The following is a 13,635-nucleotide window of genomic DNA, read 5'->3' on the forward strand; positions in this document are numbered from 1 at the left end:
GTGTGACTGTGGGCGAGTCACTTAACTTCTCTGTGCCTCAGTTCCCTCATCTGTAAAATGGGGATTAAGACTGTGAGCCCCACGTGGGACAACCTGATTCCCCTATGTCTACCCCAGCGCTTAGAACAGTGCTTGGCACATAGTAAGCGCTTAACAAATACCAACATTATTATTATTACAAGGGAATTAGGTTGTCCCACTAGGGGCTCACGGTCTTAATCCCTATTTTCCAGATGAGGTAACTGAGGCACAGAGAAGTTAAGTGACTGGCCCAAAGTCACACAGCTGTTAAGTGACGGAGCTGGGATTAGAACCCACAACCTCTGAGTCCCAATCCCGGGCGCCTTCCCCTAAGCCATGCTGCTTCTCTGATTGAGCACTGTTCTAAGCACTGGGGTAGATACAAGAAAAATCAAGTCCGAGACAGTCCTTTTTTTAAAAAAAATTTAAATGGTATTTGTTAAGCATTTACTATGTGACAGGTACAGTACTAAGCACTGGGGTAGATACAAGATATTCAGGTTGTTCACAGTCCCTGTCCCATCTGGAGTTCATAGTCTTAATCCCCATTTTATGGTTGAGGTAACTGAGGTCTAGTCTTTGTCTCTTGGACCTTTTTAACGTCTTTTTCTTTCATGACCGTGTCCAGTCCTCTCCCCTGCCTATAGTTTGGACTGTGAGCCTCTGAGGGACAGGGTCCACGTCTAATTCCCATCTGTGAATTCTTTCCCACTGCTTAGTACAGTGCTCTGCACACAGAAAGTGCTTAGACTGTGAGCCCGTCACTGGGCAGGGATTGTCTCTATCTGTTGCCGAACTGAACATTCCAAGCCCTTAGTACAGTGCTCTGCACATAGTAGATACTCTATAAATACTACTGAATGAATGAGGCCCAGAGAAGTAAAGAGACTGCCCAAGGTCACACAGCAGACATGTGGTGGAGCTGGGATTAGAACCAGGTCCTTCTGACTCCCGGGGTCTATCCCTACCCCTGCTCTATCCGTTAGGCGATGCTGCTTCGCACGTGGGACTCACAGTCAAATGAGGAGGGAGAACAGCTAGTGAATTCCCACTTTGTAGTGGAGGAAACTGAGGCACAGAGAGGTTAAGTGACTTGCCCCAAACCACAGAGCAGTCTAGTAGCGGATTCAGGATTAGAACCCAGGTCCTCTGACTCCCAGGCCTGTGCTCTCTCCACTAGGCCACAAAATCTCCAAGCGTTGAGCTCTTCTCTGACAACGACTATACCTCTAATAATGATAATGTTGGTGTTTGTTAAGCGCTTACTATGTGCCGAGCACTGTTCTAAGCGCCGGGGTAGATACAGGGTAATCAGGTTGTCCCACGTGAGGCTCGCAGTTAATCCCCATTTTACCGATGAGGTCACTGAGGCACAGAGAAGTGAAGTGACTTGCCCACAGTCACACGGCTGACAAGTGGCAGAGCCGGGATTCAAACTCATGACCTCTGACTCCCAAGCCCGGGATCTTTCCACTGAGCCACACTGCTTCCTTCTCAATAGGGGGAGGAAGACCATTTCCCTGACATTCATGCTTCCTATTCTTGTTCTCTGGGAAATAATCTAGGATATCCACCTGCTCCATCCACATCCTCTTCTGGGACCAGGAAATTATTCTGGGGGCAGCTCGGGGCCACGCAGTTGTAGTGGGACGGGGCGGGGGATTTAATCCAAGTGCTGGGTCGTACTTTCATTCAATCGTGTTTTTTCATTCAGTCGTATTTATTGAGAGTTTACTGTGTGCAGGGCACTTTCCAGGTGCTTAGTACGGTGCTCTGCACACAGTAAGTGCTCAGTAAATACAGTTGAATGCATTGAAGGAATGCTTATTTAAGCTCTTGGCACACGCTAAGTACTCAAGAAAAAAACACTGATTGATCGATTGATTGATTTTAGATTGTGAGTCCCCTGAGGTATAGGGACCACATCTAATTCCCACCTCAGTATTCTCTCCCAGCGCTTAGTACAGTGCTCTGCCTGCATTAAGCACTTAATAAATTTTATTATTACGACTGATGGGTCCAGAGTGGTGCCCAAGGTGACTGTCCTGCCTATGGTTGAGGAGTTTTCCTAGATCGGAAACTGAGCCCTAATGCAGGATCTTCCAGCCGGTGGTCTGGCAGAGATTGCCTGTTCCCTAATCTCCTCCCCCATCTTCTATTTCTGGGTTCCTCCCCTGATTCTGGTGCTCCTAAACCAGCTAGGAGATCAAGGTCAGCAAGGTTCGGGTGGAGAGGGATGCCGAGGTCAAAAAGAACAGAGGAGAGAGAGACAATCAAGAAATGACTACCCCGAGTTAGCAGCGGTTAAATTATACTAAAAAAGCTACATGACCCTAGATTTGCAGTCTAGGCAGGTACGTGCAAATTATATGCGAGAGACAGGCAAAATCACAGGTCTTTGTCACTAATTGTCGTCTCTGATGGACCAGCACTGTGTTTCTCACAGAGGAGCAGGGTAGAGAAAGAGCGTGCAGCAACCCTGCCAACGGGCCCTGGACCAATCATGCAACCCTTACCTTCATCACCCGCACTGCTGCCTTCCCCCCCACAACCCCAAACTGTTGCATTTTGTGAGATCCCTGACTCAAGCACTTAGTACGGCGCTCTGTGCACAATAAGCTTTCAATAATTACGATCGATTGACTGATTGATTGGTTCACCCGTATCTATCAACCGAAAGAGTAGCTCCTCCGTCCCTAGAGTCTTCGGCTAAATGGGACCCCCAGAACTTCTCTAACTCGTCTGAGCCAATAGACCAGTTGGAACCTTCTACCCCAGAAAATCGCTATGTGAAACTGCTAACCGGAAGGCAGATAGATGATGGGAGTTTTCCAATCTTTTCCCTTCTGGTGAAGCAGCCTGAAGGCTGGGAAAGGAGAGACCAAGTGGAGCAGCATGGAGCTTATGAATGCTGCAAGTTCATTGTGGGCAGGGAAAATATCTGTTTATTGTTATATTGTACTCTCTCAAGTGCTGAGTTCAGCGGTCTGCACACAGTAAGCGTTCAATAAATACGATTGATTGACTGTGTACCCCCTGGGCCAATAGCCGCTTGGTCACTTATCCCCTCTCCCTTCCTTCCCGGCCTCTTCCCCCTCCCACCAGTCACCACTCTTCCCAATCTAAATAGGAAGAGCCCTGGATCCCCTCTAGACTGTAAGCTCGTGTTATGCTGTACGCTCCCATGCACTCGGCAGAGGGCTCTGCACACAGTACGCGCTTGTTAAACGTGATCGATTCACTGATTGGATCTGAACTCCGGCCTTATACGGGACTTGGGGATTGTACCGCATTCTCCCAAGCACCCAGCTCAGTGCTCTCCACCTAGCAAGCGCTCAATAAATACCATTGCTTACTTGACCGATCGATTAATTGAACTGTAACTGGGCATGTGGAGAGGAGCCGGGGACAGGAGGGTTCGTGAGCTCACGGGAGGACACATCGTTTCCTTCCGCGCTCTGCTTCCAGCCCCGGCAATAAATAGCTTTTGAGGAAGCCAGGTAATGCTAATCCCAAGGTATGGAAACATCTCTGATGTCAACGCCCCCAATCCTGGGCCAGGCTTCAGTTTCCGCCTCCCCTTGCTCACTCGCATGCTCGCCCGCCAAGCACACGGGGTGGGGGCCGGGTGGGGGGCCCCAGCAGCAGAAGCAGCTGAACCCCACGGCAGGCAGACAGGCAGGGGAGGCCAGTGGAAGGTGGCGATAAGGGGGCAGGCCAAAGCCATCCACGGGAGCCACATCTGAACAAACGCACTCGGAATCCGTATCCTACCCTCTGGCCCCTTTTCCCTGGCAAACCTGGGGGCCCCGCCATGCCCGCCGTGCCGGGATCTCCCTTGCGGGGAAGAAGAGACAGCTGTCAGTCACCAGAAGAGAAGAGGGGAAGAGGCAAGAGGGGAAGGGGAGGAAGGCGGAGAGACGGGCATCCATTTGAAAGTCAGAAAAGCGAGGACAACTCAAACCAAGGGGCACAGAAATTCAAATAACTTCTTTCCAGAAGCCCGAACCGAGGGTAGGTGGCTCGAACTTTCTCTGGAGGTGATTTGAAGAGCCTCCATGGGTAAAGACTGGTCACCTTGGGGCCATCCCTGATATCTATCACCACCAAAGGGACTGGTGAGAGATAAGAAGGGAGGGGCAGCTCCTCCAGGATCCTTTTTGGGGTGGGAGCTGGCAGCCCTACTTATGGCCCCTCCGGTGGGAATAATAATAATAATAATGTTGGTATTTGTTAAGCGCTTACTATGTGCAGAGCACTGTTCTCAGCGCTGGGGGAGATACAGGGTAATCAGGTTGTCCCACGTGAGGCTCACAGTTAACCCCCATTTTACAGATGAGGTAACTGAGGCCCAGAGAAGTGAAGTGACTTGCCCACGGTCACACAGCTGACAAGGGGCAGAGCCGGAACAACCGGCATGTGGACCCTTCTGTTCTAGTGGAGGCTTGGGCAGACCAGAATGCAAGATCAGCCTCGCCACCCGGGATCTGGACAAGCTAGCCTCCTGGGCATCCCACCCAGAACCGCCCCCCATCCCACCGTGGTTTCCTCCAAGATGGCCTCTTGGTATGGGTCAGGCCCGCCTAGTGGTTCGCCAGGTCGGGCTGTCGGAGGAGTTAACCGTGTCTCTCCCAAATTTATTCTCCAGAACCAAGGGCAGAGCATTCTCTTTGGACTGGATTTTGTTTTTTCCCTTCTGGAACCGGGTTCCAGACCCCTGGAAGGCACCAACCCTAACATCCAAGATTATTTTGCATACCCTCTAGAGGAATGCAGAGATGCTCACTAATAGCCAAAGCACCATGGGTCTAATGACAATCTAGAGACTATAGGGAGAGAGGGGTGAGGGAGCGGGAAGGAAAGAGGAAGGGAAGGAGGAAAGAGAGGGAAGAAGGGAGAGGGAGGGCGGAAGGAGAAAGAAGAAAGGAGTGAGGAAGGGAAGGAAGAAAGTGGGAGGGAGGGGAGACAAAGAGACAAAAAGAGAAAGGGAGTGAGAGGGAGAGATAGGGAGAGAGAGATGACGAGAATGGGAGAGACGGAGTGAAGGGTGGGTGGAGAGAAAAACGAGAGTTTTTTTGACTAAAGAGAGAGCGTTCCTCAGGATTAAGAGAGAATGGGAGTGAAAGCGAGAGACAGAGAGAGTAGGAGAGTGGCGGAAGGGGGAAGGAGAGAGAGAGAGAGAGAGAAACAAGAGTTTCTTGACCATGGAGAGGATTCCTCAGGATTAAGAGGCAATTAAGTGTCATGTAAAATTGTAGTTGCAACTCAGCCATGGCCCAGGCAAGGGCAAAGGGAAGATATTTACGGCTCACAAATACCCAGCAGGTTTATCACGGAACCTTTCCTGGTGCCTTTCCGAGCTTGTTCTTGGCCCCAGGAGCTCTCTGAAAAGGCCAGGAGTAAAACGACACCGCCGAAAAATGAAGCAGCCAGAAATATTCTCTCAGCATCCATACCTTTGTTCCTGGAGTCCCCGGCTCACCCTGCGTAGGGAAAAGATGGGGGAGAAAAGAATGAAATAGGGAAAAGAAACCTAGTAAGTCCCTATCCATCAAGCCTCTTCTAGAAAGCCTTGTTCTAAACTATTTTGTTTTCTAAGACTGACCTTGGACCCTGAGCAAAACAATTTTAGGTTTCTTATTCATCCTCTTACCCAGGCTTGCAAAAAAATCTCTTATCCGTGGACCCTGTAACAATTTCTGCCTGAGGAATGGTTAAAAAGCCAGTTTCAATTCTTCTACTATTTATTAGAAACTTCCTAAAGGAGGAGTGAGTGTTGACTATTATTATTATTATTTATTTAGTCATTTATTTTTTGGTTTGGGGAAGTAGGGGCTGTTGGGGCTAGTAAACCTTTAATTCTTACTTGTGAGGCTGATTTCATCATCATTGATTTAAATGTCCAATGATGACCATGGTTACTTCACAGTCCAGAAATGGAATTACTGGCAGAAAGTCCCCTGGTTGTTTCTACCTCGTGGCTCTTCCTGCTCCTCCTTCCACTAATCAATTCAAATCCTGGCTCTGCCTTGCTTCCACCCTACCATCCTGTCCCAAACAGGATGGATTTCAGTGTCAAACTGACCTTCATCCCTGCAGCAGCTGTTCCGGGAGATCCCTGAGAAAGAGAAAAGAGAGGGACTCTTATTTAGACTGTAAGCTCCTTGTGGACAGGCATAGAGTTTAGTGTCCCAAGCACTTAGTACATTCTCTATACACAATAAACACTCCATAAATACCACTGATTCATTGACTTGGGAGGATAAGGAAAATCCTTCTCTGGGAGAGACACCAGGGTTCGAGTTTGTGTAGGTGGGTTTGCGGGTTGGGGGGAAGCGGGGAAGGGGAATCTATCTGTTCTTTGGGCAAGACAACTTTGGTCCTCCTTCTCCGTCCTTGTCTTTTATATGATTTTGTGTTCTTAGTGTTTTTATTTTTTCATTACCTGTCTGCCTCAGTCCCTTTTCCCCCTGTATTCTTAGACTGTGAGAGTAAGGGACTTCGTCTAATTCTCATCCATGCAGTCAGTCAATCGTAATTATTGAGCTCTGTGTGCAGGGCACCGTACCAAGCGCTTAGGAGAGTACAATATAACAATGAACAGACACATTCCCTGTCCACAACGGGCTTACAGTCTAGAGAAGAGAACAGTCTCTTTCCCACTGCCCTGTAGAGTGCTTCCACAGACAGCCAGGACAAAATGCTTATTTTGTGCAGGGAATGTGTCTGTTTATTGTTTTCTTGAACTCTCCCAAGCACCTAGTATAGTGCTTTGCGCACAGTAAGTGCTCAATAAAGACAATTGAATTGCATTAATGAATATTACTACTACGATCACTTCCCCACTCTGATGCTCTGGAAGGTCAGGGTGGTCCCGGCTAATAAGAGAAATGATGCTCCCTGCCCATAGTAACTCCTTGAAAGTAGGGGCCATTGACCCAATAAAAGCACTCTAGGTCCACAGGAGAAAGAAATCACCTCCCCCACCCGATGACCATCCCTTCAGCCCAGCCAAGCTGTGGAACCTAATCCCCGGACAGCCGCGTCAAGGGTAGTTATTGGCCTGCTTGGCGGGCGCTCCTGCGGGTGCTATTTAGTTTCTTGTGGAAGGCCCAGGGCTTCTGAAATCTCAACGAGAGATACTGAGCCCCGTGCTGGGTCCTGGCCCGGTCCCCGGATCCCGGGGTGAGAGGGGGACGGGCTAGCCAAGCCAATGGGGCAGCAGGGAGGAGTTGGGGGGAGGGTCGGGGGCAAAGGGAAGGCGGGCAGAGGGGAGGGAGGGCAAGGCGGTTGGCTACCTGGGAGATCTGGGGAGCTGGGAGTAGCAGAAGACAGGGTGAGGGAGGTCAAGTTATAATAAAAATAATAATAATGGGGTATTTGTTTAGCACTTACGATGTACCAGGCACTGTACTAAGCGCTGGGGAGGAGACAAGCACTTCGGGTTGGACCCAGTCCCTGTCCCACATGGGGCTCACAGTCTCAAAGGCCACTTTACAGACGAGATAACTGAGGCACAGAGAAGTGAAATGACCCACCCAAGGTCACAGAGCAGACAAGTGGCAGAGCTGGGATTAGAGCCCAGGCCCTTCTGACTCCCAGGCTCATCCTCTATCCACTACACCATGCTGGTCAGACCCCAACAGTGGGGGTGGGGGGGAAGGCAAAGTAGTTAATAGCCAATACAGCACCGGAAGGATCTAGTGTAGGAACGTAGGAGAGCGAGAAGGACGCTGAAATCTCTGAAGTAAAAAATCCGAGAGGAAGGTTAAAAATGAACAAATAATGAGGGAACATGCAAAAAGAGTGGCTCCGAAGCCCAGAGGGCAGAGGCCCGGTGGGACTCGGTAAGAAGGAGGAGATAGTTTAAAGAAGCTTTCTTTTTAGGTATTTGCTAAGCGCTTACTATGTGCCAGCCACTGTACTAAGTGCTAGGGTAAGATTGTTTGGACAAAGTCCTAGTCCCACATGGGGCTCGCAGTCTTCTTTCTCCCTCCCCCCGCTCATCCAGAGCCTCCCTGGAGGGAAATCCCCACACTTAATAATAATAATAATAATAATGATAATGTTGGTATTTTTTAAGCGCTCCCTAGGTGCCGAGCACTGTTCTAAGCGCCGGGGTAAACACAGGGGAATCGGGTCGTCCCACGTGGGCCTCACAGTCTTAATCCCCATTTTACAGATGAGGGAACTGAGGCACCGAGAAGTGAAGTGACTTGCCCAAAATCACACAGCTGACAAGCGGCCGAGCCGGGATTCAAACCCATGACCTCTGACTCCAGAGCCCGTGCTCTTTCCACTGAAGAACCTGTGCCTCAGCGATGAGAAATTCCCCTCCAAGGCAGGAGTCCCGCTGCTCACTGGACAGCCCCCGTCCCCAGACCCTGAGCCATGTCAATTTGAGAGAGGAGGGAGAAGGATAGAGAACGGGGAGAAAGAGGATGCTCTTTGTACCAGAAAGCAGCCTAGGCTGGCTCAGAGAGAGCAGCCCAGAGGAGGTTTAGCGTGAACCTCCGGTTTTGGGCAGGGAGGGAAGGAAGGCAGAGACACACGACTCAGTCCAATCATGGTGGAGTACCTTGGCTCCATGCTTTCCCGGGATCCCTGGCATGCCCCTCTCCCCCTGGAGCAAGAAATGAAAGCAAAAAAAGTAAGAACTGAGCAACTGAGCAATCCTTCCATTGCCCAGGGGCATCTCATCGATGGCTGGTTGGGAAATTCCTTTTAGATCATCAGCTCCATGAGGGACCCTGTAATAATAATAATTATAATTACAATGATAATAGTGGTATCTGTTAAGCAGTTACTAGGCGGCAGGCACTGTCCTAAGCACTGGGGTGGATGCAAGTAAATCAGGTTGGACACAGTCTCCGTCCAACACGGGGCTTACAGTCTTAATTCCCATATTCCAGTTGAGGTAACTGAGGCACAGAAGTGATTAGACTTACCCAAGGTCACGCAGAAGACAAGGGTTGGAGCCAGGATTAGAACTCAGGTCCATCTGACTCCCAGGCCAGTGTGCTCTATCCACTAGGCCTTAGGTACGACTAGTCGGTGGTGCTCCGTCCACACTAGAGATCGACTGAAGACCGCTCTCTGACAGTTGTCTCCCAAATGGCAGTGTTTCCAAATTCCTGTGACCTGACCCCCGCTCCACTGGGAGCTCACCAGGTAACTAACTCACCAGCTGGGAAACTCAAATTTGCGGGACCCTCAGCTTTTCCAGAACCCCTGTCCACCCCAACAAGGTGAGTTGGCGGAGGCCTGTGCGCTCTCCAGGACCCCAGATTTGGATTCAGAACCTCGCACAGGAAATCCACCTGGAGAGGGCAACCATCCACAAGAGCGGCAAAGAGAGCACCTCCACGGAGGCTGCTTTTTTTTCTATAATATTTAAGTGCTTAGTATGTGCCAGGCAGTTTTCTAAGTGCTGGGGTAGATATAAGATAATATCAGGCCGGGCACAGTCCCTGTCCCACACGGGGCTCCCAATCTTAATCCCCATTTTACAGATGAGGTAACCGAGGCACAGAAAAGTGAGGTGATTTGCCCAAGGTCACACAGAAGACAATGGTGGAGCAAGGACTAGAACGCAGGTCCTCAGGCCCGTGCCGTAGCCACTAGGACACGCTGCTTGCCTGGAATCCATCCTTAATAATAATGTTGGTATTTGTTAAGCGCTTACTAGGTGCAGAGCACTGTTCTAAGGAATCTGTTGCCAGAGTCCTCATTTTGCACCCACAGTTTCTCCCCCTCTGCTGATCAATCAATCAATCATATTTATCGAGCACTGACTGTATGCAGAGCACTGTATTAAGTGCTTTGGAGAATACAATTTAACAATAAATAGCCGCATTCCCTGCCCGTAATGAGCTTACGGACTAAAGGGCGAGACAGACATTAATAGAAATAAATTACTGACATATAAATAAGTGCTGTGGGACTGAAAGGGGGGGGATTAATAAAAGGAGCAAGTCAGAGAAATGCGGAAAAGGGTGGGAGGAGAGGAAATGAGGGCTTAGTCAGGGAAGGCCTCTTGGAGGAGGAGATGTGCCTTCGATAAGGCTTTGAAGGATGGGGAGAGTCATCGTCTGTGGGAGATGAAGATAGAGGGCATTCCAGGCTCTGGATTCTAAATATTTTGTGGGAAGGGACCGTCGCAGGGGGCTCTGTTGTTTTGTACTCTCCCAAGTGCTTAGTGCAGTGCTCTCCACACAGTAAGCACTCAATAAGTTCCACTGATCGATTGATAGATTGATTGACTGTTTAGATGAATGGCCCTAACGAAATGAGGAACCTTGGCTCTCAAACTATGGCCTCTCTGCAGTCGGGTCTGGGAGACAGGTCAGTGAAGGTTTCCCAAGCCGCATTCATAAACAAATCCTTACGCCAAAGCAATAATAATAATAGTAACGGTTCGGTGCTTACTGTGTGCCAAGCACTGAACTAAGCTCTGGGGTAGATGAAAGATACTCAGGGTGGACACAGTCGCTGTCCCTCACTGGGCTCACGGTCAAAGCGGGAGGAAGAACAAATACTGAATCTCTATTTTACAGATGAGGAAACTGAGGCACAGAAGTGGTGACGTGCACCAAATCACACAGCTGGCATGACTCCCGGGCCTGGGCTTTTCCCAGTAGTGATATATGATAATTATATATACAATACAATACCATATATTATATTTATAGTAATGATAACTCTTATTAGAGCATGGGCCTGGGAATCAGAAGGTCACGGGTTCTAACCCTGGCTCTGCCACTCGTCTGCTCTGTGACCTTGGACAAGTCACTTCACTTCTCTGGGCCTCAGTTCCCTCATCTGTAAAATGGAGATGGAGACTGTGAGCCCCACGTGGGACAGGAACTGTGTCCAGCCTTATTTGCTAGTATCCACCCCGGCGCTTAGTAAGATGCCTGGCACGTAGGCACTTAACAAATGCCAGTATCATGTGACTATAATTGCGTCGGACACAGTCCCTGTCCCACGTGGGGCTCCCAGCCTCAATTCAAATTTGACGGATGAGGTAACTGAGGCCCAGAGAGGTTAAGTGACCCGCCTGAGGTCACACAGTGGACGGGTGGCGGTGTGGGGACTCCCAGGCCTGTACGCTCTCTACTAGGCCGTGCTGCTTCCATCTCTCAGGACCCAGACTGTCCCGTGACTGCCTCTCCGTGGCTCAGTGGAAAGAGCACGGGCTTTGGAGTCAGGGGTCATGAGTTCGAATCCCAACTCTGCCACTTGACAGCCGTGTGACTGTGGGCAAGTCACTTCACTTCTCTGTGCCTCAGTTCCCTCACCTGTAAAGTGGGGATGAAGACCGTGAGCCCCACGTGGGGGACAGCCCGATTCCCCTGCGTCTACCCCAGCGCTTAGATCAGTGCTCTGCACGTGGTAAGCGCTTAACGGATACCAACATTATTATTATTATTATTCTCCCTTCTGATGATGGGAAAGTTTTCTCAGACGCTGAAGCTCAGCATCTTCCTGGAGTCCCCTGACAGCTCAGGCCTGGAACGCAAGGTTCGGAACCGGCCCTTTTCTCTTGAAAAGGCTGCAACTTTCCAAAGGCAGAGTCAACTTGCCAACAGGCAGTGGGCCCAGTGGACTTTCGGGGAAAACTCTGGGGAGTCAGAGAGGCACTGAGCCCCCCGACTTCTTGGGGACGGAGGTTTCCGCTCAAGTGGGGCGACTGGCATAGAGTAGATGCCCCGTTTATGGTTTGGCCGCAGGACCAAGTAGTCACACGTCTGCAGAGGGCAGCACAGGACTTCAGTCTGAGCCTCCGCACTTCAACCATCACTTCAGCCCCATTCAATAATAATAATAATGTTGGCATTTGTTAAGCGCTTACTACGTGCAGAGCACTGTTCTAAGCGCTGGGGGAGACGCAGGGGAATCGGGCCGTCCCCCGTGAGGCTCACAGTCTTAATCCCCCTTTTGCAGATGAGGTAACTGAGGCACAGAGAAGTGAAGTGACTTGCCCACGGTCACACAGCTAAGTGGCAGAGCCCGGAGTCGAACTCATGACTTCTGACTCCGAAGCCCTGGCTCTTTCCAACTGAGCCACGCTGCTTCCGTTTACTGAGCGCATACTCTGTGCTCAGCACTGTACTAGGCGCTTAGGAGAATAGGGTACAACCCGTTCCCTCACCACAGAGAGTTTAAGTGGTTACTGTGTGCCGAGCTCTGTACCGAGCTCCTGGGGGAGATGCGAGAGAAGCTTGGTGGCAAGAGCACGGGTTTGGGAGGCAGAGGAAGTGGGTTCTAATCCCAGCTCCGCCACCTGTCTGCTGCGTGGCCTTGGGCGACTCACTTCACTTCTCTGGGCCTCAGTGACCTCATCTGTAAAATGGGGATTAAGACTGTGAACCCCACGTGGGACACCCTGATTACCTTGAATCTGCCCCAGTGGTGAGAACAGTGCTTGGCACATAGTAAACCCTTAACAAACACCATTATTATTACTATTATTATTGTTATTATTAATAACTCTGACACAGGTCTAATGTAACATGAGGCTCACAGTATAACTAGAAGGGGAACATGTATTTAATCCCCATTTTACAGATGAGGAAATGAGAATGAGGCACAGAGAAGTCAATGACTCGCCCAGGGTCACACAGCAGGCAAACGGCAGAGCTGGGATTAGAACTCAGGTCCTCTGACTCCCAGGTCTGTGATCTAGTCACTAAAACTTACTGCTTTATACCTCAGATCTTCTCCCTTTCCTATCCCAAGTCTCTCCAGTCTTTCTCCAGCCACTAGATCAGACAGCCCCAGCCCTGACCAGTTTTCTAAAACGAGAATGACTGTTGTCACTGATATTTAAAACGTTCCTCAGAAGGTATGAGCTCCCTCACTTTAACCCTCTTCCGTCACCCTTCTAGAAAATGATCTCCCTTCCTAAATACAACTAGGGACTGTCTCTATCTGTTACCGATTTGTACATTCCAAGCGCTTAGGACAGTGCTCTGCCCATAGTAAGCGCTCAATAAATACTACTGAATGAATGAACCTCACCAGGGCAATTCAGGAGATTATTCAGGCCCTTGACTCCTCTTCTCCCTCCCTATTTTTGCTTACTTTCTGGACTCGAAGGAAGGACATGGGAAGAGCCCTAAAAGTCACGTCAGTCAGGAGCTCTGGGCAAGGTTTTTTGGGAGAAAATGAGTGGATTAGAGACTGTATATATAGTCCTCATTGACAGGAAACACGTCTACCAATTCTGTAGTGGTTTTTTTAATGATATTTGTTCAAGTACTTGCTCTACGCCAGGCACTGTACTAAGAGCTGGGGCAGACACCAGCTAATCAGATTGGACATAGTCCACGTCCCACATACGGGCGTCACGATCAATCCCCATTTTACAGTTGAGGCACAGAGAAGGGACGTGAATTGCCCAAGATCACACAGCAGACACGGGGCGGAGCCGGGGTTAGAATCCAAGTCCTTCTGACTCCCGGGCCCAAGTTCTATCCACTAGGTCATGGTATTTCTCAGATGTTGCATTGCTGCGTTGTCCTCTCCCAAACACTTAGTACAGTGCTCTGCACACAGTAAGAGCTGAATAAATAACACTGATCGATAATGAGGCTTTTGAATTTCTGGCAT

General features: G+C 49.8%; 1 protein-coding gene across 2 annotated transcripts in view; it reads right to left on the minus strand.

The window, feature by feature from the left end:
* COL13A1 (collagen type XIII alpha 1 chain) overlaps window positions 1-13,635 on the minus strand; it is a 201,382-nt gene that overhangs the window by 63,185 nt on the left and 124,562 nt on the right. For both annotated transcript variants that reach the window (XM_029060873.2, XM_029060872.2), the window contains 3 exons: window positions 8,600-8,644; window positions 6,107-6,139; window positions 5,478-5,504 (listed from right to left, as the gene is read on the minus strand). In XM_029060873.2, coding sequence (XP_028916706.1) covers window positions 5,478-5,504; window positions 6,107-6,139; window positions 8,600-8,644 — 105 coding nt within the window. The remainder of the gene's footprint in view (window positions 1-5,477; window positions 5,505-6,106; window positions 6,140-8,599; window positions 8,645-13,635) is intronic.

This window comes from Ornithorhynchus anatinus, chromosome 3 (genome assembly GCF_004115215.2).
Source record: "Ornithorhynchus anatinus isolate Pmale09 chromosome 3, mOrnAna1.pri.v4, whole genome shotgun sequence".
Taxonomy (NCBI): domain Eukaryota; kingdom Metazoa; phylum Chordata; class Mammalia; order Monotremata; family Ornithorhynchidae; genus Ornithorhynchus; species Ornithorhynchus anatinus.